The sequence below is a fragment of the Balaenoptera musculus genome, chromosome 5 (genome assembly GCF_009873245.2).
Source record: "Balaenoptera musculus isolate JJ_BM4_2016_0621 chromosome 5, mBalMus1.pri.v3, whole genome shotgun sequence".
In the NCBI taxonomy this organism is placed as follows: domain Eukaryota; kingdom Metazoa; phylum Chordata; class Mammalia; order Artiodactyla; family Balaenopteridae; genus Balaenoptera; species Balaenoptera musculus.
Genome location: NC_045789.1, coordinates 139,517,312 through 139,544,403, shown reverse-complemented (window position 1 = coordinate 139,544,403; position 27,092 = coordinate 139,517,312). Strand labels below are relative to the sequence as shown.

Genomic DNA, 27,092 nt, shown 5'->3' with positions numbered 1-27,092 from the left:
TCCTGTTTTTAGACTATCTGTGAAGAGATGTTCACCTTGGGCTTTTTTCGGAACAGGGTAGTGAGGCAGGGAGTGGGTCAGAAGGTGGCACTTCTGACGTGGTCTCCACTGTGGTCCGTGGTGGGGACGGGGCGTCCCCTGCTCTCTCAGCATCAGGTGCTTATGCCCATTAGAGGGGGCCGGGCCTTCGGGGGTGGGCATCTGCTCTCGCAGGCGTGCAGGGGCCTCGGGGCGGTGTGGGGTGGAGCCCTCGGCCAGTCTTAGTGGGTGTAGGTAACTGAACATTTCTTACATTTGGGCACGGTCAAGACAACGCAGGAAGAATTCTTCGCTGAGCTCCTGGGAGCTTACTGAAACATGAAAAGGCAAATTCTATACAAACATTTTTCCTATTTTTCTTGTCTAAGTTCAGATTAGTATCCTAAAAAGTTAATAAAAGGTGGTCTGCAATTCTAAAGAAGAGGAATACTAAAAGTTTCAGTTCTATAGACCCTTTCACTTAAGGCAGTTTGTTTTAAAACACTTTTAATGAGATTTTCTGGCATCATATTTTGGCCCACTTATTTGGTGGAGTTTTTACTTCCACTGTTGTCAGATACCATCAAAAGAAAAACACTGAGGCCGCTGAGATCTTGTCTGTTGTTCCTGGTCACGAGTCGTGTGGGTTAGAGGCGTGGGTCTAGAGCAGCTCACCACGGGGCCAGGATGGCGGGTAGAGGGTAAAACGTGTTTGTCAGACACACCTGATGGTCTGACATTGGTTTTGACCAGGATGAGTTTCATCTTTCTGGCTTAGACATTTGTTCTGAACTTTGGAAGACTTAGATGAAGCATTTTACAATCATTAGGCTTAATTGATTTTTAATTCTTTAGAACTTCAGAAATAGATTATTAAATACATTTATATTATATATTAAATACATTAAAATCATACACCTTTTTGCATTTTGAAGGTGATACATAGATTCCATAGTGTGCATTCTGTTCCTTACATGAAAAACATTTAAATTACTAGGCTTTTTCTATCAGGCCACTTTTATGCGACTTATATAAATCTCACATTAGAGTTCATTTTTATTAAAACCGCTTTAGGTGAACAAGAAGGCTTGTCTGTTTGTGTTAACACTACTGAACTACAGTGCACATTTACGACGTCTGCCAGGCTAAGTGCCTTTTAGCATGAGAGACAAAGCGCAGTGTTATAAAGAAACATTCTAGAAGCTGCTAGGTCCAGTTCTGGTGGGCACTGGGCGACCATGGGGCTGCTGTTTGCAGGGCTCAGACTGGCCCCTTATTCGGGGTGAGTCACATGCCCTCTGCATGTTTATAGTCTCTCCTTTCAATACCATTGATTAAAATAAGGAATTTTCATAGGGTTGGTGTTTCAAGACATTTTAGGTCATGTTGTGGTCTAAATTCCTCTCAAACAAGGTATATGTGATCAATGAAACCTTACGTTAGAACAGTTATTCCATAGTAGTACTGCATCCCCTAATGAGGAGGACGGATTACAATCACACACTTGCATGACAAAGGCCTGGGAAGTAATTAATGTGATTTAAGTGTTTTGTAATTTCATTTCTTATTCCCTTAGTAGAGCAAATTCTTATTTTTTTCGCCTTCACTGGTAACAGCTTTTATGGGAGCCCACATCAGCCAAGTTGGATTTGAACTCAGCTGCTCTGTGCTGCACTTAAAAAGGTGTAATTTTCCAAGATGTCTGCTGCAGGCGGCGTGTCATCGTGCACACTCAGTGGCATTCCTTTCACAATCAGTTATGGAAGATGTGTGATAATCTGTTTTTACTGGTATTAATAACACATACAATGAAGAGAACAGATAACAAATTTTAAGACCAAGGTAAGATACCTAATCAAGGCCATTTAACCAATCACATTCATCTCATAACAGAAACACATTCATATTCCAGTGGTCAATGTAGATTTCAAGTTGAAAGGATGCCCTCGATCAGGGGCTGTCCTGGGCGGTGACAAGGACAGCACACTGTAGAGGTTCATCCTGTTAGAGGTCGTTTTTCTCCTCTAGTTCATAACTTACTGAATTTTTATTGAAAAAAATGTCAGCACCTGTACCTTCAAAAACAAAGAACAAACAGCACACATTAAAAAGAGTCCTCGTCGACTGTTCTCATTGCTAATGGAATGTATTCAATCCTGTAGATAGTAAACTAATTTCCAACATAAAAGGCAGGAAGACTTTTGATTCTGTCTTTTTTTACTAAACAGTTTTACTATGACACTAGCTATAGTAAATTTGTAGGAAAAAAATGTCATTTACAGTATCATTGTGAACCATTTAACTCTTTTGATTCAATAACCCTTATCTAGGGGGGGGTCCTATAATCAGGTTATTTACACCAACCTCTTCATTGGTTGCTTTTATAGAACATGAGCCATTATATTAAATGTCTCAATCTTGGGTGACCACCTGGTGTGCCCCAGGGTGTCCGCATGTTTGCATGGTGAGGAAAGGCCTCCGTGCCCTTCAGGTCATAGAGGCGGGAGGGCTCTTCACGTTACCAGGCCGGTAGCACTCGGTTCATTCCGAGCGGACTCTTCAGGTGTGTTTTTCCTTTAATGAGAGTTTCTCACTAAATACTTGTGTTCTAAACCATTAAGTAGTGTAACGCATGTAAAACACTTGGGGTGCCTGGCGCCTTGCAAGGACTTAGTGGTTCGCTATTGTGACAATAATGGTTATAACAATAAAAATAATAAAATCACCATCATTCCATTTTTATCCAGAAGTATAAATTTTGCTTTGGCATGAAAAGCAATCCTCTTGAGAGCACTGTGCGCGTGGGGGTAAAGTAACCCTAGAAGCGGCCCACGCTGGGCTTGACTGACGCTTCCGGGTACTGGACTGTGGCTGGGGGCGCGACTCTGCTCAAACTCAGTGGACACGGGGCCCCCAGGACGGCCTCAGTCACGCTGTCCCTAAGGGACGTGGAGGAGCTCAGGACTGATGTAGGATTCTCAAAACACCAGTCACTAAATTTTAAAATGTGAAAAAACGGTGGTGTAAAAATGACCCTAGTTCAAGAAGCCATCACCCAAAGTAAAGACTCGAGCCTGGAAGGCCTTTGACAAGGATTAAGAGACTCGTTCGAAGTTACGGCGTGATGGATTCTGAGTGGGTAGCCAGCCAGCGACCGACACGTGGTGGCGCGTTAGGGGCCGGCAGAGAGGGGCGCCTTCCTTTTTGGTGGGGCCACTCGACGCTGCGTCCACAGGAGCGCCGTAGACTTAGCCTCAGCTGAGCAAATAGGGGTGCGTGCAGGAGGGGGGAGGGGCGACGCAGTGTTTCTCAGCGCGGGGTGGGGGCACCTCGTCCCACGGGAGGCGGGAAGGTGCCGGCAGGCAGAGGCAGAGGCAGAGGCAGTCAGCATTGCTGTGGCCTCGCTGAGGGACGCTGGTGGGGGGCAGAGTTCCCGAGAGGGCCTGCCCACAGCTTCCTGAAGGAGGGCAGTGGAAGGGGCTCCTGTTCTGAAAGAGCTGAGGGTCGGGCAGTAGTTTGTCTGCAGGAGCACAGATCCACTGTGCTGCTCTTTATAGCGGAATGGCTTCCTTTCCTAAGGTCAAAGTAATGCCGACTCGCCCTGGTCTTTAGTCATTTGAGCTGACAGTTGTTGAGGTGACTTCGGCTATGCCATGCACAGAGTCACTGCCGTGACCGCTCCTTCCACGTGCCACACTTGGGCCTGGTGGGGAGGTGGCTGCGAAGAGGGCCTCTGGAACAAAACGGGAGGCCACAGGTGGACACTTGTCTGAGTGTACAGAAGCTGAGATGGTAGCTGTTCCAGAGATGAAGGTAGCCCGCGGTAACGGAGCGGCCCCCCCGGGCCCATGCCGTGTCGGGTGGAGCTGCTCCCACTGCCGCCCACAGACTCCTGTCTCCTTGTGCACCTTTCCCAGAGTCTTCAGCCGTGGGGGACTTAGGTGAGGTTGCCTCTCAGTCCTCTCTTTAGTATCTCGCACATTTATACCTCCCAACTGAAAGTAACCTCACTGTTTTAAAGAGGACATTCCTAAAAACCGACAAGAAACCTAAGTGAAGTTTCACAAGGAAGCAGAGTTTCAGAAACGTAAGGCAAAGAGTGGCTCTTTGCCGTGTGTGAGTGTGGGAGGGTTAGCCTGCTCCCAGGGTGGTCTCTGTGAGGCCCCCGTCCCAGCGTTAGCTGTGCCTGATGCCGTGCTTTTCGTGGGAAGTCCACGCAGAACCACAGGAACGTTTCAAGTGGAGCACTCAGGGCCGGGGCGTGGGACAGCGGGGGCGGGGGGGGGGTTGGCCATTTCAAGAGGTTGCCGTGGTAGGGGACGGGAGCAGCTGAACACACCGAAGGAGAGGACAGCGGAAAGGCCAGGTTTGCTGCCCCTCTCGGTCTCCTGGGCCCTGGTCTGCTCGCCCAGGGTTAGGTCCGGGGTGTGTGAGCGTGGCCAGACTGGGGGCGACTCTCATCGAGTCTGTCTTAGAAGTGTTCTAATGAAAAGTCAGACTGTAAATTAGCATCTACTTCCGAAAACATAAAAGGTGCCCACGTGTGGGCTTAAAATTAGGGTTCTCCACCAAAAGCCTGGACGTTGGGCCCGCTGTGGCAGATGAAGAGCTGAGGTTTTGTTCACCATTTCAGTAGCAGTGTAAGTGTTTTAAATAAAGGAGCGTCCTCCGTCCATTTGATGAGTCCAGTAGAAGGAGCAGTGCTTGCTTGGCGGGTGGCTCTTGGCTGGCTTGGGCGAGGCCTCGTGCGGGCCCAGGTGGGCGAGAAGGCACCCTCCCCCAGGCCCCCAGCAGGGACTCCTGTCTGAAAGGGGAGCTGGAGAGTACGGTCACTGTGACTTTGGCAAGTGTGCCTGATCCCTTTGCCGTTTGGTTGTTTCTAACTCAACTCGTTTCTGAAGCGCGTCTGGCTCCTTTCAGTTATTAATTCACGTTTCAGGTTGTTCTGGTCAGATAGTCGTTTGTATGTGGACCGAGTGAGAGCTGCCTTGACTTAGTGTGAAACTAGCATTTGTGCTTTTAAAATCAATAGCTTCATCACCTCAGCTTTTAGAAATCTATGAACAGAAGTAGTAATTGTTGAGGACTCAGTTTTATCTTTTAGATTATGAATCTAAATTATAGTCTTTTGCTGAAAGAACCGAAATATCGCTATCTTATTAGAAAAGGTTTCTCAGAATGCTCTCAAATCTATGATTGGCTTTCAGTTTTTTTTTTTTTTTAAGAAATATGCTGACTCCTGTATATTTTAGGATTTTTGGTCAGTGAAATTGATTTTCATCCTTTTAAGTACTGTTTTTGCTGTTTTACCTAGAATATTAGAAATTAGTACTGATTTACTTGCCAGTGATGGAAAGTTGGGTGTCCTTTGCAGGTAACAAACACATGCCTTGCGTCCCTGCATCTTGTTGCTTGTACTGCCGGGGTCAGGGGCCACTCGCTTTGGGCATTTCCACCAGCGAGGACACCCTGAGGGGACCCTCCCGCCTGCTCAGTGTCTGTTTAGGAACCAGACAGGCCTCATCTTGTGAGATGCCTTTGTAGCTACATGGTTACCTGGTAGATCCACATTTACAGTTTTTTCTGGCCTGAATGTAGGTGTTGGGTTTTTGCATATAATTCTTTGGCATGTGTTTTGAAGCATGTGCTAACCGTTCGGGGCATATTGCACCTTCCAGAAGCGGCTGAGGTGGGGGAGGGCAGCCCGGCCCATCAGTGGGGGTGGGGTGGGTCACTCAGCTCTGCGCCTGCAGCCGCTGGCCAGGCCCCTCCCCAGCTCCCCGCTCTAGCCCACTCTCTGTGGGACAGCCCCCGCTGGGGACACAGTTGGGACAACGTTGGGTTGATAGGACGTTTTAGAGACTCATTTTATCTGTGATGAGGGCTGGCCTTGCGTCTGGAACAGCAGCCCCACGGCCTGCCTGGCCACCACGTGGTTCTCCCTGGCACCTTCTGGGGCTGTCGGTTCTCACAGGAGCTGCCTGGTTAGAAGGTGGGTGTGAGGATAGTGCCAGGGTGTGTTCCCACGACTCAGACCTGGACTTTAGGGGCAGCTAGGAAGGGTCGAGCTGTGTCATCTAGAGGGGTTGCTTTAATACAAATTCAATAACTTTTGTTTGAATTGTAGTATTTCAGGTGATGAATGACTAATTTACAAATTACTTTAATTCCACCCTAATATTTCACTGTGATATTAACTTGGAAGACCTGTTTGAGATTAGTCTTTTGACTTTAAACTCATTAAATCTCCTGGGCACAGGATTCGTATCATTTGTCAATCCAAAATCCTATGTGAACACACTTCTAGTTATCTATTTCTTCCTTTACAAAAGCGTAACTTAAACATAAAAGTAATGTTGGTTTATAGAAATATCTGTTGTTCAAGGTCTGTAATTGTATTTTAAAAATGATGTAGTGTTCAACTTGTGAAGGGATGTGTTTTGTTAAAAGATTTGAACCTCACTGTAACTCTGTCCGAGGCGTAGGGGACTGCTCTCCAGCCCCGGCAGGGAGGGACCTGCCTGGGATTCACATAAGTCGCTTCTCGAAGTTGGTTTAAATGTGTTCACTAGGTCACATTATGTTCGTTAATATCATCCGGAAAAATCCCTGTAATGATCACGGAGACCACATTCTCTGCCCGTAGAGGAGTGTATTTCTGAGGCCAACGGGCAGTTCCGTGCTGTCGCATACTGAGTAGAGTAGAGTGTTTTCAGACTGGAGGAAACTGGAAAGTCAGGAGCGAAGTTGCTGGCCGAGCAGCCGCAGGCGTGGCTCTGGTGGACTCGGGCGCGGCGGGGAGTGCCCGGCAGTCCGCGCCCGTCCACTCGGTCACTGCGGTTCTCTCTTTCCGAATGCACCCTACCTATTGGATATGGAATAGACCGTAGAGGTCGTAGCCTGAGATTTGGGACTGTGTTGGGACCGTGCAGGTGAATGTGTCGCTTTCACAAACGCATCTCCGAGTAAGTGCCGGCCCCTGGTGCCCGTGGAGGTGGAGCCTGCAGCCGGAGCCAGGTGCCCGCCCGCTCTGCCCTCAGACCCCCGGCCGGCCGTGTGCTAGGGGTCCGCTGAGTCGCGGGGAAGGGGTGCGGTGGGATGGAAGCTGGACCCTCCCGCCCCCGTCACGGACTGTGCTGTTGTAAGGTCTGATGCTGTGTGTGTATCTTAGACCCATCAGGACATGCGCCTCGTGTGTGTCGTGAACATTTATACTTCCATTCAAAGTATGTATTCAGTGTTTATTTCCTCAAACCAGACTTTGTTAATTTAGGAAATATCTCCAAGTGGAAACGTGCTCACTTTTTCTGTAAATCTTAAATAAAAGGTGCTGTTCCTTCCTTTGACCCAGGACTGGTCTGTGTTTTCTGTCTTTCTCTCCGTGCATTTTTTTCTTTTTCTTTTTTTTTTTTTTTTTTTTTTTCTTTTTCTTTTTTTTTTTTTTTTTTTTTTTAGCTTTTAAATTTGTTGCAGCCATGTTGAGGGAAGAACCTGGGTTGGTGGGTCGGGCACCGGGCTCTTCCCTGGAGCCCACGTGAAGGCCCTTTCTTTGGGCCTCGGTTCTCAGGCGGCCTAGTGGGACCGGGGCCAGCGGGGCTGCTTCCCTTCCTGGTGCCCCGGCTGCCCCAGCACCTGCTGCAGACTCGCCTCAGGTGCTCGCCCCCATCTGTGACCCTGCATCTGACGGACACGTTGAACTGGGGTTTGAACTCGGAGCATTCTTCCAGTTGACTGCCTTCTTTCGGGTGTCAGTGTGGAGGGTTAGGAGGTGAGCCGTAGGGGAGGGCTTCACTGGGCAGCCTCGCGGCAGCGGGCTGACACCTGTGCTTTAGTGCTGTTCACGCTCTCAAGCCTAGGCGGGCGTCCAGGCTGGCACGGTGGCCCACACACCCGTCACCCTGCCACCGGTGCCAGTCAGCCAACACATCCCTCGAAAAAGTCAGGCCACTTCAACACCAGGTTTTAAGTCAGCAAAACCCCTCTGTTTACCAGGGGCTCTTCCTTCCGCCCCCTGTAATTTCAGGGAGGTGAATCTGGGAGAATTTCACTGGTGAGGCTGCAGAATCGGGTGAATGGCCTGCTGGGGTTTCTTTTGTTTTTTGGTGTTTTTTTTTTTAAAAAACAGTGTGGCCCGATTCAATTTCTAGCTTTGTGTTCACTGGCAAGCAGCAAGCCTAGATCATAATTACTGGTTGCTGTGATTATTGAGGTGTACAGGAAATGTAGCTTACACGTTTGCTCTGTTGAAAAATTCAGTTTTCAACATTTATTTGGTAAACATCAGATAAATACCAAATGTGTTTTTAGGCTTTAAAACAAACCTGAATTTGATATATGAGAAAGTTTTCTGACTAAAGATTTATTGATTTCTATTTAAAGATTTGCTATTGCTGGTCAAGTGAGGGAAAAAGCTGTGTACAGTGATGAGGGGAGGCTGTAGCCCGGCCTCACTCATCGCTGGTAAATGAAGGCGAGACGGACGGAACACGGCCCGTGAGTCACTGCATTTGCTCCGAGTCCCCGTCTCTCCGCCTGTCGCGCGGACTGCCGTGGGCACAGGCGGCAGCTTGTGCCCCCTCCCCACCTGGCCCCGTGGGGGGAGGCGAACGGGCGGGCGGTCAGTTACGGGTGCGATGAGTCTGGAAGACCGGCTCCTGACCTCGGTGAGCACGCGCTTCCCGCCCGTCCGACCACGGCCGGAGTGACACGATCGTGCCACCAAGGCCTGCACTTGACACAAAAGCGTGTTGGGGGTTAACTTGTTTCCCTTCCCTTAAGGTAGTTGAACCTTTAGCAGATCGGGTAAGAAAAGCCAAGATTCTGGGTCCCCAAGCCCATCTTAGGTCACCTACTAGACCAAATTGGGTTTTCATAAAAGTTACTTCACTTTTAAGGAATGGGGAGAGGCTGTTAAGCCTTGTGCCCCTTGTGCACATTGTGTACCAAAAGTCAAGCGGGTTGGAGCCCGTTTCCGAATTTGTACACAGCTTATCGGCAAGTGTGTCGTCACGGACACCGGTGGTGCCGCGTGTGAGGGGAGCTGGCGGGGCTGCTGGCGGCCACTATGAACTGTCGTCCGCCTCCTTCCTCCCAGGTCTCGGATGGCCCCGGAGACGAGCCCCCGGAGTCCCCAGACGAGAGTGCGGACGAAACCCAGACCGAAGTGTCCGTCTCGTCTAAAAGGTCTGAGCGAGGAGCGACCGCCAAGAAGGAGCACGTGTGTCAGGTGAGGGGCGGGCGGCCTCCGACGCAGCCGTTCGGGCGCCTGGCCTCGTCGGCCCTCCTCCCTCCCCTCGGCCGGGGCCCCAGAGCCCCGGGGGTCGGGGGATCGTGTGGAGTTCGGTTTCTCACACCTGGTCTCACACCCCTGTCGCCCGCAGCTGTGCGAGAAGCCGGGCAGCCTGGTGCTGTGCGAGGGCCCCTGCTGCGGCGCCTTCCACCTGGCCTGCCTGGGCCTCTCCCGGAGGCCGGAGGGGAGGTTCACGTGCAGCGAGTGCACCTCAGGTACGCCCCGCCCCGCCCCGCCCCGCCGTGCGCTCCGCCCCGCCCCGCCGTGCGCTCCGGCTCTCGGCCTGGGCCGCCGCCCACCTCCCCGTCCCCTGGCCGGACTCTTCAGAACTGGTGCCGTGTCGGGAGGACACCCGGAGCCTCCCCGGGAGCCCCCAGGGCTGGCCGTGGGGCACCTCCGCAGTTGGTTTGCCCGGCGGGGTTGGAGGAGGAGCCGGTGCTCCAGCCACGAGGAGCTGCAGCTCAAGTCCTGTTCTGTGCCCCTCTCTCCGCCCCTCCGACCCCGTCAGGGATTCACTCGTGTTTCGTGTGTAAGGAGAGCAAGACCGACGTCAAGCGCTGCGTCGTGTCGCAGTGCGGGAAGTTCTACCATGAGGCCTGCGTGCGCAAGTTCCCGCTGACGGTGTTCGAGAGCCGGGGCTTCCGCTGCCCTCTGCACAGCTGCTTGAGCTGCCATGCTTCCAACCCCTCGAACCCAAGGCCGTCGAAAGGTACAGACGTGAGCGAGAGCCTCCGTGCCGGTTTGACACGGTCCCGGGCGCGTAGAGGGCAGGCAGGGGCTGTCAGGCTTGTCACCACAGAGCTTCACCCCTGATGTGGATTTGGAGGAACGGTTGGTGGTTCTTCTGTCACTGACTCCACACGGGGTGGGGATGGGGGGGTTAGGGTCTTTCTTGATGTTCTCCTTCCTTCCTGCCCTAAATGTCGTCTTAAAGATCCCTGACTTTAGGAGTGGGAGGCCTTTGAGCCATTTTGATAGATTCTATTTGTTCTGGCTTTAATGGTCCTTCACGTGCGAGAAAAATATTCTAAAATCCCGTCAGGTCTACGTTATGTCACGTTAGGTGTGTGGGATTGGGGGTGGCGGGTTACCTCTGCTTCCTGACGCCAGCGGTTCTCAGCCAGCCCTCCAGGGGACACATGGCCGTGTCTGGAGATGCTGCGGGGGGATGTGCTGGCGCCCAGCGGGTAGAGGCCGGGGTGCTGCTAAACACTGTCCCGTGCACAGGACACCCCGCGGGTCCCCGCTGGGCCAGCAGTGCCCAGGCCGAGAAACCCTGGTTGACCTCATTTCAGAAAACAGCGTTTTAAATGCCTGACGGTTTTCTGACATCGTTTTGAAGCACCGTCGCCTTAAGGAAATGTGTTTTCCTGACGTCTAATAAATATCCTTACCCTCCCACTCTAGTTATTTTTTTCATCAACTGCTTCAGGTGTATTTCCGCAGCAGCCCTGCAAACCTGTGGAGGCTTGGTGCCTTGGAGTGCCCTGCTCAGTGCCTTGGGCTCTGGGGTGTCTCTCCTTCTCCAGGTAAAATGATGCGGTGTGTCCGCTGCCCGGTCGCCTACCATGGCGGGGACGCGTGTCTGGCGGCAGGCTGCTCAGTGATCGCGTCCAACAGCGTCATCTGCACGAATCACTTCACCGCCCGGAAGGGCAAGAGGCATCACGCCCATGTCAACGTGAGCTGGTGCTTCGTGTGCTCCAAAGGTGAGGAGCCCCCCCGCGTCCAGCCCTGCGGTTCCATCGGGGCCGTCCGGACGGTCAGAGTGCTGCTCCTTGGGGCGCTCCCAGGGCCGAGGGTGGGGGGCCGGCTGCAGCGCCTTCCAGGCTCTGGCTCTCCACCCTCCTGCCGCCCCCCACCCCCGTGCGTGCACGTGTAGTCGCATACGTGGTATCTCTGAGTTAACCGTGACCGTTTCACAGGCTTATGGGACATCGTTAGTGGTGAAAACAAAACGTGCTTTGTGTTTACATGCAGGTGACTCTTTTTTTAAGCTACTGTCTGAGGGTCAGAGGGTAAGAGCTGTAGACTGGGAAGGCCGTCGGGCTGAGCCGGGCGGGTGGGGCTGAACGGCGCCCTCTGTGCAGGGGGAAGCCTGCTGTGCTGCGAGTCCTGCCCGGCGGCCTTCCACCCCGACTGCCTGAACATCGAGATGCCCGACGGCAGCTGGTTCTGCAACGACTGCAGGGCCGGGAAGAAGCTGCACTTCCAGGACATCATCTGGGTGAAGCTGGGGAACTACAGGTGTGGGAGGAGGCGCCTGCCCCTCTTTCCTTGTTCAAATGTCTTCTTTTACTTTACAGAACTTAACGCATTGAAATTACTGTCACTCTCTCTGAAGAGTCTGTGAATCCTGTTTTTAATATTTATAATAGATGGTGGCCGGCAGAAGTTTGCCATCCCAAAAATGTTCCCCCAAATATTCAGAAAATGAAGCACGAGATTGGAGAATTCCCTGTGTTTTTCTTTGGGTCTAAAGATTATTACTGGACGCATCAGGCGCGAGTGTTCCCGTACATGGAGGGGGACCGGGGCAGCCGCTACCAGGGGGTCAGAGGGATCGGAAGAGTCTTCAAAAACGGTACGGAGGTTGGTTCCCAGGTGGTCGGAAACAGCGTGCTCGGGTGCCTTTGCTCATCCTGATTTCTGCTTCCAAGTGTTTGACCTCTGTAGAAAATGCTGGACTCAGCATTCTAGCTGTACCTTACATTTGAAAAAAGTAGGTCTGTAGACTGGTTTGTTGAAGCAGAGGGTAAGAGGTAATGTTCAATGACTTTTCTAGCATTGGTCTGTGGTGACTTTCACTAACACGCATTAAAACTACTTTTAAGAAATTATCTGCGTACTAATTTCCAGGAATTCCTTACCGCTTGCCTTTACGTGAGATGGCGGCGTGCAGGAAACTGGCCTGCGGTCCGGGCCTCGCGCACCGGCTTGCGGGCTCCCTTTGCCCATGAGCAGACACTCAGGTGCCCCGAGGGGCAGGTGTGGGCAGGTCGACAGGACGCCCTGCACCCGACTCCACAGCCTGGGTGGGGACAGAGAAGACGGCGCGCAGGTCTCGTGGCGCGCAGGTCTCGTTCAGGCGACCAGAGGGAACGGGACGGGCGGCAAGTGAGGACGGCGGGGAAGTGGGGCCTGTGCCCTCGCCCCCTCCGGGGAGGTGGCCGCAGGCCCTCTGCTCGCCTGGGGCCTCCGCACAGCTGACCCATCAGCTTTCTCAAGGATTGTTACAAAAGAGAGGTCGCCGGACGCGGACGCGTGGGGGCTTAGGGTCGGCTGGCAGGTGGGTGGCGGGATGCGCTGCGCTCCCTCGCCGAGAGGCCGCACCGAGCTGCCCCCGGGTTCTCTAGCCGGCGGGCGTCCCCGAGCACCTGTCTTAAGGAAACCGCAGACAACACTTAGCAGTGAGATGGAAGTTTAGACTAAACCGTTAAAATACAGAGCATAAAGGGTGGACGTGTTTAATTGCTAAAATCTTTCACTCACACTTTGTTGACTTTTTAGCACTGCAAGAAGCCGAAGCTCGTTTCCGTGAAATCAAACTTCAAAGGGAAGCCCGAGAAACGCAGGAGAGCGCGCGCAGGCCCCCGCCCTACAAGCACATCAAGGTGACCATCCTGGCGGGGCTGGGGCAGGGGGTGGGGGTGAGTCGCTCTCAGGCCCGCGGACTCTTCCTCCCCAGGCTGGGCTCAGCGGCCAGGAGGCTGGCCACAAGCGAGGGTCTGTGCCCGGGGCAGCTGCACGAGGTGTCCTAGGCGGGGAGAAGATGCCGTCGCCACCCGGCGTGTCCTTTGCCACGCGGGGGGACGGAGTGTGGGCAGGGTTTTCTGCCCAGGGGTTCTCTGCTTTGCCTTGGGGTGAGGCTCAGCCTGCTGGTCAGCGGGGGCTGGAGCTACGGTCCTGGCCAGGCCGCCTGGAGTGGGAGGGGCAGAGGGACAGGCCGGCCCCCCGGGCCGCGCACGCCGTCACCGAGTGCCGCAGGCGGGCTCAGATGAGAGGTGGCCCCCCCAGGCCAGTGCGCGGCCGGAGCCCCTGACAAGAGTGCTCTTCCGCCTCGGGGGGTGTGGGGAGCGCAGGAGGGCGGGCAGGGGCCGTGTTCCCCAGTGCGTGGGCCTGGAGCCCCGCAGCCGACCGCGCTCGGCAAGCCGGTGCACCCGCACCCTGTCGCCCAGGGCCCCGCGGCCTCTCGACACGTGCTGGCCACCTTCGGGCAGCTCAAGGCCTCAGTCTTTGCTCCTAAAATCTGGACTGCGGTCAATGTCTGTGTGAAGGAAGCATTCCCTGTACTAATGTGTGTTTAGTCTTTTCTTTGGGATGAGTTCCCAGCAGTGCAATTACTGGGTCAGAGAGTATGAAACTGGGATTCCTGAGGCCTATTCCAGATTTTCCCCCAACGCGCTGGCATCACTGCAGTTTCTCCCTCAGCAGGGGAAGAGGGCGCCTCTCACCACGGTTTCCCTAGAGCTACTCATTTCTGCTTTAGTGTCTTTTCAATTCTCTGCTGCTTTATCCTTTGCTCTGGTTTCTTAACAAGGAGCTGTGAGTTGACGAGGGCGGGGCTGCCGTGTGCCCGCCTCCTTGGGCGCCTTTGTGTGCTGGGTGAGGGGGTCTGCGAGGGGATCAGGTCTCGTGGCGTTGGCTGGGTGCCCCGTGTCACTGAGCGGCCCCACGCGGTTCTCTCTCCTGTGACCACGGCCTGGCTCTTGGATGAACGAAGAACACAGCTCTAAGATGAGCCAGCGCGGGGGGTTGGGGGGACTGCCCTGCAGCCCACCTTGCGAAGCTCCCAGGGCAATGCTGGGCCCGCCTCCGCCTGCCTCCCCGCCGTGTCCCCACTTGGCCTGAGTCTGAAAGGCCACCAGGAGGCTTGGGTGGGTGGGGCAGGCACGGCAGCCGGGACTCTGGAAGCTCTCGTGGGTGAGTAGGCTGAGGTGGCCGGCTCTCGCCTGCAGGTGAACAAGCCTTATGGGAAAGTGCAGATCCACACGGCGGACATCTCCGAGATCCCCAAGTGCAACTGCAAGCCCACCGACGAGAACCCCTGTGGCTCCGACTCGGAGTGTCTGAACCGCATGCTGATGTTTGAGTGCCACCCGCAGGTGTGCCCCGCGGGCGAGTTCTGCCAGAACCAGTGCTTCACCAAACGCCAGTACCCCGAGACCAAGATCATCAAGACAGACGGCAAAGGCTGGGGCCTGGTGGCCAAGAGGGACATCAGGAAGGTGTGTGTGTGTGTGTGTGTGTGTCCCCAGGGCTCGCTCGCCACTTCCTCGGACTTGGCTTTGCTCGTGGTGCTTTTGCACTCATGTGAGAACAGTATTTCAAAAATGGTTTTTGAGTTGTTACAATTGAAGATTGTAAAACATTACATGAAAGATATCTATCAGAGTAAAACTCTTAAATTCCTTGAAACGTGCCTTCAGTCAGAATTCTGACGGCTGCTGTTGGGAAGGGAAAGGTTTGCTTAGAAGGGCAGCCGGGAGGGTCGCCAAGCAGAGCGTCGTGGACGCAGCTCCCGTGGGGCCATCCTGGGACGGTGCGGGACCAGGTTGTTGGGAGGTGACAGGGACCACGCACAGCCTGTCTCCGCTTGCAGGCTGAATGGCGGAACTGCGTGCTTGCTGCAGCGAGCGCGGGCAGCCTCAGACCCAGGGCTGTTCTCGGCTGACCCCCAGCAGCGTCGAGAAGCCTGCTTTGAAAGAGCAACGCCCCGGCAGCCCTGTGCCTGCACCTGCCTTGCCTGCTGGTTCATCCGGGCTCTTGCAGGAGAGCTTGTGGGAGTGTTTCTACCCCTGCTCTGTCTCTGCTGGGGAGGTCGAGTGGTGAGGGTGGGTTCTGTGGGAGCTGGGGGCTGACGGTTACAGCGCCCCCGAGACACAGGAGTGCTGGGAAGCAAGGGTTAGTGCCGCTGCTTCCAGAAGAAGGCTCAGGTACAGGCTTCACTGACAGCCTTCACGAAACACGCAATCGCCCGACTTGGCCGTAATGTCCAGGGACTTGGCGAGCCCCTGCCCGACGCCTGCTCCTGGCGTGGGCTCTGGGCCCCGGTGCTGAGGCTCGGCCAGGCCGTTGGCCGTCAGCAGCGCACCCTTCTGGTTTCCAGGGAGAGTTTGTGAATGAGTACGTGGGGGAGCTGATCGACGAGGAGGAATGCATGGCGAGAATCAGGCGCGCTCACGAGAACGACATCACCCACTTCTACATGCTCACCATAGACAAGGTAACGCGTGCGCCTTCTCCCACTTCTACACGCTCACCATAGACAAGGTAACGCGTGCGCCTTCACGCACTTCTACACGCTCACCATAGACAAGGTAACGCGTGCGCCTTCACCCACTTCTACACGCTCACCATAGACAAGGTAACGCGTGCGCCTTCTCCCACTTCTACACGCTCACCGTAGACAAGGTAACGCGTGCGCCTTCACGCACTTCTACACGCTCACCGTAGACAAGGTAACGCGAGCGCCTTCACCCGCTTCTACACGCTCACCGTAGACAAGGTAACGCGTGCGCCTTCACCCGCTTCTACACGCTCACCGTAGACAAGGTAACGCGTGCGCCTTCACCCGCTTCTACGTGCTCACCGTAGACAAGGTAACGCGTGCGCCTTCACCCGCTTCTACGTGCTCACCGTAGACAAGGTAACGCGGTGCGCCTTCAGGGTCCGTGTCTGTCCGCACGGGGCTTTCTGGGGCGTCGGACTGCGCGCCGGGCGATGCTGTCATGTCACCTGCGTAGGTGTGTTTCAGGCACCTGTGCTCGTCTCCTCAAGCGCAGTGTCTTCTGGCCACCGCCTGAGGGCCAGGGTGACCGGCCCTCGGCGTGGGGCTTCCTGGAGCGTCACGTGTCCCTCTGATGCGTGACAGGCACACAGAACAGTCTTTCCCAGGGTCAGAGAAGAGCAAGATCAGGGGAATTGCACATCCTTCCAGGTACATAGTGGAGTCTTCTGGGGTGCTTGTTAGGTGTCTGAAGCCCAGGTTTGTGAACATTTGTCTGCTGCAGGGGTCAGCATTCTCAGCAGGTGGGTAAGACGATTTGTCACGAGTGCGGGTGGAGAAGAGTGGGCACATCCGGGACACCGGGTGCCCAGCTGACAGGCCCCTTCTGGTCGCTCCAAGGAGACACAACCCCAGGAGGTGGCAAGTTTACGTACCCTCTGCCATCCCCCCTCCTTTCTTGGGGGGGGTGGTGAGGGGGTGGTGGGGGGATTAGAAATGGGAACCCTAGGCCTGTGCCTTCCTGTGTTTAGGCGTCTAAATTTGAACTACTTACATGTTGTGAAAAATGCCAGGTTGATCACTTAACATACAAGTTAGTCCCTGAAATGATAATTCACCGAGGGCACCTGGCTGAAGCCAAGATAAAGTCCATGACGCATGAGACGTTGAAACAATGCATACCTCGTCCACTTCCTGCAAGACTGAAAGATAAGCCATATCTCCCTAAACGTGTACAAACGCAACAGAACAAGGTCTCCGTAAGCAGACCCTCACATAGAAGGCTTAGCTTTTGGTGAGAATCTGAGGGAATAAGATTAAATCTGAAAGAAAGGATTAAATAAACATGTTACAGATGGTTAAAGCCACAAAAGGAGATTTAGAGACACAGGAACAAGACATTGAGGGATAAATCAGGCAGATTTGAACCAACAGTTAAAACTGGAAGTTAACATATAGTCATTGAAATAACCCAGTGGATGGGTTAAGGAAAGTTAGACCGCAGCAGGGAAGTGACTGCAGTAGAAGGAGCGTCCGAGAATCCGTCTGGACGCACGGCACAGGAAGATAGAGCGATGAGGCCGAGAGATGGAAGACAGACGTTCAGTAGATGTTCCAGAAGGAAGACGGGAGACCTGGGGGAGAGGCAAAGTGGAAAAAGAGTTTTATGGAATCTCTGTGACATGGATCATTTCGTGGATGAAGCGGAACAAGTTTTGAGCAGGATAGATAAAAATAAATCTATACCTAGGTATGTTGTTTAAAAAAAAAAAGCCTGGGAGGATTAACCAAGATGGCGGAGTAGAAGGGCGTGCTCTCGCTCCCTCTTGCGAGAGCACCAGAATCACAACTGGCTGCTGGACAATCATCGACAGGAAGACCCTGGACTTCACCAAGGAGGATACCCCACGTCCAAGGACAGAGGAGAAGCCACAGTGAGACGTTTGCATTATCTCAATCAAGTCTTACTTTTAAGAAATTAAGAGATATCTCTTCCATGTTAAAAAAAAAAAGAAAAAACAGCTATTATTGTACATCTACTATAATTATAAACAAGATTCAATTACCAAAAAAAAAAAAAAATCTAAAAAACTGAGCTACAGAAAATACGGCAATTCCACTCATGGGCATATATCTTGGGAAAAGTATAAATCGACAAGGCACATGCACCCCAACATGTAGTGCAGCCCTGTTTAAAAGATGCTAGACTCGGGACTTCCCTGGTGGCACAGTGGTTAAGAATCCTCCTGCCAATGCAGGGGACACGGGTTCGAGCCCTCGCCTGGGAAGATCCCATGTGCCGTGGAGCAACAAAGCCCGTGCGCCACAACTACTGAGCCTGCACTCTAGAGCCCGTGCTCCGCAACAAGAGAAGCCACCGCAATGAGAAGCTCGGGCACCGCAACAAAGAGTAGCCCCCGCTCGCCGCAACTAGAGAAAGCCCGCGCGCAGCAACGAAGATCCAATGCAGCCAAAAATAAATTAAAAAAAAAACAGATGCTAGGCTTGGAAGCAACCTAACTGTCCTTGGAAGGAAGAATGGATAAAGAAGATGTGGTACTTATGTACAATGGAATATTACTCAGCCATAAGATGAAGGAAATAAGGCCAGTTGCCGCAGCTCGGATGGATCTAGATACAATCATACTAAGTGACATAAGTCAGACAAAGAGAAATATCATATGGTATCACCTAGGTGGAATCTCAAAATTGATACAAATGAACAAACTTACAAAACAGAAACAGAGTCACAGATTTAGAAAACAAACTTATGGCTACCAGAGGGGAAAGGAATGGGGGGGGGGGAGTATAAACCAGGAAGTTTAAATTAGCATACGTGCCCTTACATAGAGAAAATAGGTAATCAATAAGGACCTACTGTACAGCACATAGAATAAGACTCAACACACTGTAATAACCAAAAAAGAATATATGACTGGTAAGAATCTGAAAAAGAATATATATTTGTCTCTCTGTAAGTGATTCAAGTGGATGTACACCAGAAAGAAACACAGCATTGTAAATCATCTACATTCCATTATAAAAATAAAGTTAAGGTACATAAACAAACAAACAAACAAACAACAACAACAAAAAAGCCTGTAAGATGCCATACACTACAAAGATGAAAAGCAACAGAGAGGGACTTCCTTGGGGGTCCAGTGGTTAGGACTCGGCGCTTTCACAGCCGAGGGCCCAGGTTCAATCCCTGGTCGGGGAACTGAGATCCTACAGGTCGTGCAGTGCAGCCAAAAGAAAAGGCAACAGAGAAAAAAAAGAGCATGTTCCCGGGAACGACAGTTGGATGGTCAGCCTCCTTCAAGTATGATGGAAACCAGGGACACTTCTACTCCTCAGGGAAAAAACCCTTGACCCCGCACCTCGCACCCTCCAGACAGGGACCAAGCGAGCTGACCATCGGCGTCACGTGGCGGAGGAGATAGTAAAGGAGGTTCTTCAGGGGCTTCCGAAGTTACGTGTGAGGCGCGAGAAGGATGGTGGATAAGAGGCGGTGCGCGTGCGGGTGTGGCGGTCACAGGTGCTGAGCGCTGGTGAATGCGGGGCAGCGGGGCCGGGGTGGCGGTCACAGAGGGCGTCAGAAGAAAGACGAGGCCAGTGTGAGCTGCGTGTTTAGTGTGGATGGAGGGGAGACTTCACTAACTCGTGCTTTGTCGGGAATACACAGGAAATGACTGAATGAGTAGAAATGGAAAGTGTAACTTCCACCTTGTGAGAGAGTGGAAAAGGGCATGAAGAAAAGTCTCATTCACTAGAAAGTGAGGGAGGAGGGAGGAAAAAAGGAGAAAAGATAGTAATCAGGAAACACAAGGTAGGGAGTTCGCTGGCAGTCCCGTGGTTAGGACTCAGCTCTCACTGCCCAGGGCCCTGGTTCGATCCCTGGTCGAGGAACTAAGATCCCACAGGGTGCTGCCCAAAAACCCCTTAATCTATAAAAATTAAATTAAAAAATCTATACACAGGATTTTGGTAGAAGATGGTGGTGCTCAATTCCAAAGCAGCAACAAAAAGATACACAAAGTACATCTTCAGTGAAACTGAGGAACTCGTCACCCACGAGCAGACGGAAGGCCCTGTCTGAGAGCAGGAGACTGGAGGCTGAGGGGCTGCGGAGTTGGCGCCTCTAGGCCGCCCCCCTCCCCCCGCCCCCGAGCTGCCTGCTCCCAGCAGAACCGAGCGGTCCCGACTCACCTCCTTGCTGCCGACAGTCGCACAAGAGGATGAACTAGTAGATGTGTATCCAACGGTCTCAGAGAAAGAAGGGTGGGTGGGGTCCTGGGGACCTGTGGCGACAGGCCTCGGAAGGACCGTATTCCAAAATAAGGCAGCTCTCTGTGAGGCAAAGAGAGGGGGCCCGAGGCTCTGGAGGCTGGGGAGCTGTGCGCCGTCAGGTGAGCGCAGAGCGGGAGCCCAGAGGCAGGACACCCAGAATCCAGCCGACAGCTGCTCCAGGAATCCCAGCACGCTTCGAGAAAATCTGATGATAAAGAGCAGCAGAACCTCCCTGTGGATGGGGAAACGCGGCCACAGAGCTGGGAACGTCACGCCCCAGCAGTCAGCGTGCATTTCTAGAGCATGCGGGGTGAGAGACGGCCAGCTAGCAAGCGGAGCTGAAGCTCGAGCTCGGAGACCTGAGGGGTGAAACGAGCAGCAGCTAGAGCGTTTCTGAAGCAGAGCTTAAGCCACCTGGAGCAGCTCCTGAGCAGGCGCAGGACGGACAGGACACGGCGGGAAAGGAGGGGAGGAAGAAAGCGCAGCCAGCGGGCAGGCCAAGGGGGTCTCTCTGCGTGACCGGAGTCTAGGTATTGAAAGAGTACCCTGTATTTCAGGGGCAAGACATCCAAAATGGTCAACATAATAAATATCTTATTAAAATTACTGGGCATAACAAGGAACCCTTTGGCTAGCTCGGCCAAAAAATTGAGTTACTTATAAGGGGAAGAAAGTGAGGCCGTCTCGAGGCTTCTCATGGCGGACTCCAGCGCCTGAGCACAGAGGAGCAGCACTGATAAAGTTTTCAAGGGAAGAGTGAACTGGAGACTTCCTCTCCCGCCGACTGGTTCTTCAGACGTCGATGTCAGAGTGACAGGTGCGGACACGGGAGCTAAGGGCACCGGTCCTTTGGGGGAAGCTGCTGAAGGACGGGTTCCAGGCGACCCCCGCAAAGCGACTGGCGGTAGTACAGGTATCGGGAATTTGTGCCAAACTGTGACTCCCGACAGCGACAGAGAGGGGAGGCCGGAGAGGGGGGTAAACTCACCTGTGATGCTGACGCCCAAGAGTCAGAGCTGGCCAGCCACGCTGGGGTAGTTGTCAGCATTTGTAAGTATTACGGTAAGAATGCTACTGAAAACCGGGTTGCAAGGATGGAGGTGGGTCAGGGGAGACCGCTGCAACAGGAGCTTACGGGCGTCGTATGCAGGCAGAGATGCCCTCGATAAAGGGCAGCCAGCAGGGAAAATAAAACAAGGTTCCCAACATAACAGGAAAATCAATATTTAAAAAACCCCATTACTTCATAGTGAAAGGCTTAAAACCCAAATAAACAAGCAAACTAGATTGATAGAATTGTGCCCAACATATGAGTCATATTTGTAAAAGGGAGTTGGATTAACTCATCTATTAAAAGGTTTCCAGATTGGTTCATAAAGCGAAGCCTATTTCTCCGCTGTATCTAAGAAACAGAGAAATCCTGAAAGTTGAAAATAAAATTGTACACAAAGGTGTGTCAGGTGAAGTCAAATTAAAAAAGAATTGTTCTCAGACAAGGCAGAACTTGGGCCCCAGCGCGTTCAGTGCGATGGAGGAAGGCCTTTTAACGTCAAAAGCGCCGCCAGGGGGCTTCCCTGGTGGTGCAGTGGTTGAGGGTCTGCCTGCCGATGCAGGGGACACGGGTTCGAGCCCTGGTCTGGGAGGATCCCACATGCCGCGGAGCAACTGGGCCCGTGAGCCACAGTTACTGAGCCTGCGCGTCTGGAGCCTGTGCTCCGCAACGAGAGAGGCCGCGATAGTGAGAGGCCCGTGCACCGCGATGAGGAGTGGCCCCTGCTCGCCGCAACTAGAGAAAGCCCTCGCACAGAAACGAAGACCCAACACAGCCAAAAATAAATAAATAAATAAATTAATTAATTAAAAAAAAAAAAAAAAAAAAAAAAGCGCCGCCAGGGACCAGGGTACATCCTGCAGGGTGTGCGCCAAATAACAGCAGCAACCCCCCCAGAGCCACAATTCACGGAGGCACAGGAGACAGCCAAGTGAGGGGAAGTCTACTGTGGATTCACCTCTTGGAGCGAGAGGTCCTAGGCGGAGAATCAGCGTGGACTAAGCGCCGACTGAAAAGAGCAGCAGCCGTGCAGAGAGCCTGTGGCCGCAGCGGTGTGACAGCGGACTCGGGCAGCAGCGCCAGCTTCATCAGCAGAGGGACAGCCGGGCGCCAGCATCTCGGCCCTGAGGAGCCGCCGCAGCGCTCAGAGCGAGTTCGGCGGGAGCACGCTGCAGAGCAGGCAGTCTGAGGCGCGCCCACCTTCAGAGGAGCAGCTAGCGTCTGGGTGCGAGTGTGTGGCTGAGGCCCCCCCCCCCCAGGGCCGCCCGTCCAAGGCAGGGGAGCCTGGCAGGCGTCTCGATGCTGCTCTCCTGGGGCGCCCGTGTTTACACACGTCCTGTCCCCACTCACAGACCCCGTGTGGCGTTACCGCGTGGCTGTGATGCTTTTTGTGGCCTAGTTTTAAGTGCCCTCCCGCCTCCGGTACATCTTTCTCCTGTCCCTTCCGGTCGCGCGGTCGATGAGAGACCCTTAGGGTGAGGAAGCCGAGGTCACTGCTCCCCGATGCCGGGCGATTGCATCGTCTGGGTTTTGCCACAATAGGTGTAAATCTCCGCGTACACACGGGCGCTTGCCTTTCAGGGGGTCGAGTCCCGGGAGCACGGGGGCGGGACCCTCATCGCTTTTGCCCGGGTGCGTCTCAAGACTGCTTCTGCCGCGGGGTTGGCCCGCTCCCGTCAGCCAGCGTGGCCTCGTGGCCTCGGGACGCCCTCCCTGCTCCCTCCACCGCCGGCCTGTCTCGACTTGCTGGCTGGTTTGTGTCGTAAGCGGTCAGTCTTGTCCTCTGTCAGGCTCTTGGTGTCCGGCTCCCTCGTTTGCCATCTGACGCCGGGGAGCTCGGCTCACTGCCCCCTGCTCACCAGCGCTTGGTCCCTCCATGTGGTGCTGACCTGCCTGCCCTCCGTGAGCAAGAGAAACAGGACTGGTTTGGGGGTGTCCCGTCCGAGTGGACCTGGGAGACCACGGTCTCAGTACAACACCAGTTGTCCAGCACAACGGTGACAGTTCCCTTTGAATGAGAACGTGATGGCTGAGAGTTGACCACGTATGTAGATGCTGCTTGAAACCTGAGTTGTACCTTACAGGACCGTATAATCGACGCCGGCCCCAAAGGAAACTACTCCCGGTTCATGAATCACAGCTGCCAGCCCAACTGCGAGACCCTCAAGTGGACGGTGAACGGCGACACTCGCGTGGGCCTGTTTGCCGTGTGTGACATTCCTGCAGGTACGGTGCCCCCGGGGCTCCCCACGGGGCTCCCGGCCGAGCGGGCCGGTGGAGGGGCCCTTGTCCGATGCTGCCTGTGGCCGGACCGCCAGGCTCGGGGAGGGCGGGCGGCTGGCGATTTGGAAGTTGTGTTTTGTTTGGAACGTGCACCTTGCAGCGTGGAATCGAAAGCCGTGCGGGGACAGTACAGGCGCGCTGAGAGGCGCAGGGCTCGTAGACCTGATACAGGCTTCTTGGCGGTGTCGGGAGAAGGGCAGTGTCTCAGTGTGGCTTGTCTCCCTCACCCAGGGACAGAGCTGACCTTCAACTACAACCTCGACTGTCTGGGCAACGAGAAAACAGTCTGTCGGTGCGGGGCCTCCAACTGCAGCGGGTTCCTCGGGGACAGGCCCAAGGTGAGCAGTGGCGGGAGCGGAGTGTGCCGGGCGGGGCGCGGACGGCACGGGAGGCCAGGCGTGAGACTCCGTGCTCCTTGCTGGGCTCGCGGGCCGTGGCTGCCCCCGCAGAGGCCACAGGGTGCTGGGGCTCACGGCCTGGAGCCGGGAATCCAAAGTCACAGCCTCCGTACTCCCCTGGGGCGGGTCTGCCCCCGGCGCCTGGCGGCACGTGGCGTTCTGCCTGCGTGTCTGTTTCCGCGTCTCTTTCCCTCTTTCACAAGGACGCCGGTTGGTCATACAGGGTTAGGGCCCACCTGCTCCACTGCGACCTCACCCCCACTGCTTTACATCTGCAGCAACCCTACTTCCAAGCAAAGTCACATTTGCGATTCCGGGAAGGACATGGCTTTGCAGGGGGACACAGCTCCACCCAGCACACTTAGCCCCTTCCCTGTGCTGGGTAAAACCCGGGCCTGAAGCCTCTGGACGGCCACAGGCATCCAGGCCCAGAGGTGGGATGTCCGCAGCAGGCCTGCTGCTTCACCTGGCTTTTTTCATTTGTTCTCACAAGACACGCCACGTGGGGAAAGAGCCTGCCCTGGGCCGCATGTCCGCTGAGCGGCGCTGCGGCCGGCGGCCTGTGTTGTTTCCTACAGGCAGTAAACGGGAACACGTCGGTCCCCTGCCTTTTCCCTGTCAGCTGCAGACCCCCACTCTTCTCCTGTGAGACCATCGTCAGGGGTCCCTGGCGCTCCCGACCTTGACCTTGGCCCTGGTGACCCCTCGGGACAGCTGGCCTCAGTGCACGCAGTTCCCTTGAGTGAACTGCATTTATTTCTTCATTCTAGACCTCGGCATCCCTTTCCTCGGAGGAAAAGGGCAAAAAGACCAAGAAGAAAACCAGGAGGCGTCGAACGAAAGGCGAAGGGAAGAAGCCGTCTGAGGACGAGTGCTTCCGCTGTGGTGACGGCGGGCAGCTGGTGCTGTGCGACCGCAAGTCCTGCACCAAGGCCTACCACCTGCCCTGCCTGGGCCTGGGCAAGCGGCCCTTCGGTGGGTCCCCAGCCCGGGCAGCCGAGGCCAGACCACTGGGCGCAGCACTTGGGGGCCGGCACGCCTGGGTCTCGGCTGGGAAGACGGGGAGGGGCTGGGGCTGGGGCTGGACTCTGCCCTTCAGAGAGATGACGGGCTCCGGCGTGCACAGAGCGGCCGTGTCACCTCGGGAGGGAAGCCGAGAGGCCCTCACCCGGAGACAGAAGCAGAAAAGCTAGAAAAGAAGTCAAATGTGTTTGACTGTAAAACAGAAACAGAAACACTGTGTGTGGCACGAGACGATGCAGCAGGGCCAGCAGGCAGGCGGCAGAGAGGCTCACGGGGGGCGTGCTGGTTCTCCCAGACCGCACTAAGAGCCTTTGCGGGGGGACGCCAGAAAGATCCCAGAAAGATCGGGGTCCCTGCAACACTCGGCCCGGCTGCACCCCCGTCACCGGAGAGCAGCCGGGGCGGCAGGGCCCCCGGTGCCGCTGGGCCATCTGGGCTCGGGGGTGGGGCCTGCTCGCCGCCCTCCGCCCCCCAGGCCTCTGAGCACCAGCTTTAGCTTCTCTTTACCTTTTGACACTTGCGTGGAAAGCAGTGTCTTGTTTTAGTTTGTGTTCATCTGACTAGACTGAGTTTTAGTGTTCAACCATGAAAATGTTACAATGTTACAAGTTGCCATTCCTCTCTTCTGTCTGGTGATACTTTGTTTCGTTGCAGGGAAGTGGGAATGTCCTTGGCATCACTGTGACGTGTGTGGGAAACCTTCCACTTCATTTTGCCACTTTTGCCCCAATTCGTTTTGCAAGGAACACCAGGACGGGGCAGCCTTCAGCTCCACCCAGGACGGGCGGCCGTACTGCGGCGAGCACGACTTGCGGGCAGAGCCGGCCGAGCAGCCCTGCCCGGAGCCCAAGTCCAAGGGGAGGAGGAAGAAGAGGAGGTGCTGGCGGAGGGTCACAGAGGGCAAATAGCGCCAGGCCGGGGCGGGGTGAGATCGGGCGGCCCCGGGTGGCCGGCCCGCCCTGTGGGCAGAGGGCCGGAGGACGCCGCCCACGGCCCCCGGGACGCACGCACAGGCCTCCTCGGGAGGGGGCGCCTCCCGTCACTGAGCCATCCCAGCAGCGCCCGCTGCGCCGCACTGACCGTCCGAGCCGCGTGGTTCCAGCCGCGAGGTGCGGACGCCCCAGGACAGACAAGCCTGACTACGCAGCATTACAGCTACACTTGAATCTCAGAACGTCAAGGTGCCCTCCCGCTCTACTTTCCTAGGTTAACGTTACGATGGAAAAGTAATTGGCATATGAAATGTTTTTATCTCCCCTGAGGTGTATAGAGTAGTATTTTTTCGGAGGATCACTCTTACCTCTTTTAATCTTGACAACGTCACCCAGCCTGCTTCCCCGTTGCCGTCACTCAGGAGAGGAGACCAGGGTGGGGCCTGGGCAAGGACTCAGACCCCGAGTGCCCTGGGAACCATGGTTTTGATGATTTTGCTCTTAGGAAACAGCTGTATGATTTCTTTTTTGTACTAATGTGAAGTTTTTCCTCAAAATGCTTCTTTTCCATCCTAGTGAGGAGCCGGCCCCAGGACGGTGCCTAGCGTAGTGTTGTTGGGGGGTGTCCCCTGTAGTTTCTCTCTCCGCGGACGCGAACCAAGCGCTGCTGCCACGTCGGCCTTTCAAGCACAGGCTCACGCGGGGCAGCCTCGCCGGAGGGGCTCATCACTTGGGGGAAGAGTTTGTACACTTTTTAGGTTGGCTTTTCTTTACCAGTTTCTGGCTTTTATTCTCAATATATTTTTGCTAAACTTGTTTCACAAATTACCACCGACTGAAATGCGTGTTTACTGATGCGTGTGTGACCCGCTGAGCTGTGTGACGCGGCAACTTAGGGAAACGGTTTGTCCGGTGCTCTGCCCGGCGGCATCTCGGGTGACCGTCGCGCAGCAAGGCACTGCTAGGTGCCCCTCCCCCCCCCCCCCCCCCCCCCGCCGGGACGTGGAGCTCGCGGGAGACGTGTGCGTCCAGGCGCCCCTCTCGGGCTGAGGAAAGAGCGAGTTCAGGAGCATCATCACCCCAAGTGACTCCGCGCGTGCTGTGGGCCCGTTCCCGGGAAGCGTGAGCCACGCTGGGCAGACGCCCTCGGCCGGGGCCCCTCGGCGGAGCGCTTGTCCTGGGACTCGGGCCGGCCTGCCGGGCGTGGGCACCTGGCCTTGGGACAGCCCGGCCGACACTATCCCCGGGGAGATTTCCACGGACCGTTAGCCCCACGCGGGGAGAGTCTTCTGCGGAGCACGGCGTTCCCCGTGGACCCCGCGACGCTGGGAGCACCCTGCCAGGAGCCCGTGTGCCTGCCTGTCTCCACTCGCGATGGGAGGGAAGGGGACACTCGGCAGCAGGTGCTTTTTTCTGACCTTTTCTTCTTAAAATAACCTGAGGAGAACATCTCCTCTGCAGAAGAGTTTACACAGCTGTTCTTGAAAACTGCCACTGAGGTCTCCTGTTTGTCTCTCTCACCGTTTTCACCTCGGAGAACTGCAGGATATACCAACACTTGGACCCAAGTTCACTACTG

General features: G+C 54.8%; 1 protein-coding gene and 1 non-coding gene across 3 annotated transcripts in view; both read left to right on the top strand.

The window, feature by feature from the left end:
* The window catches only part of NSD2 (nuclear receptor binding SET domain protein 2), a 77,360-nt gene extending 50,272 nt beyond the window's left edge, over nt 1-27,088 (top strand). The window contains exons 10-22 of one of the 2 annotated variants that reach the window (XM_036854037.1): nt 9,107-9,244; nt 9,399-9,522; nt 9,816-10,016; nt 10,837-11,016; nt 11,398-11,554; nt 11,686-11,891; nt 12,818-12,921; nt 14,266-14,535; nt 15,417-15,533; nt 22,962-23,103; nt 23,392-23,498; nt 24,329-24,533; nt 25,236-27,088. In XM_036854037.1, the coding sequence (XP_036709932.1) occupies nt 9,107-9,244; nt 9,399-9,522; nt 9,816-10,016; nt 10,837-11,016; nt 11,398-11,554; nt 11,686-11,891; nt 12,818-12,921; nt 14,266-14,535; nt 15,417-15,533; nt 22,962-23,103; nt 23,392-23,498; nt 24,329-24,533; nt 25,236-25,489 (2,205 nt within the window). In that variant the 3' untranslated portion in view covers nt 25,490-27,088. Of the gene's footprint in view, nt 1-9,106; nt 9,245-9,398; nt 9,523-9,815; nt 10,017-10,836; nt 11,017-11,397; nt 11,555-11,685; nt 11,892-12,817; nt 12,922-14,265; nt 14,536-15,416; nt 15,534-22,961; nt 23,104-23,391; nt 23,499-24,328; nt 24,534-25,235 lie in introns of those variants that run through there. The other variant, XR_005020104.1, reaches the window with a different exon arrangement.
* LOC118896212 lies at nt 22,729-22,855 on the top strand. Its single transcript, XR_005020121.1, has one exon.
* Nucleotides 27,089-27,092: the final 4 nt, after the last annotated feature.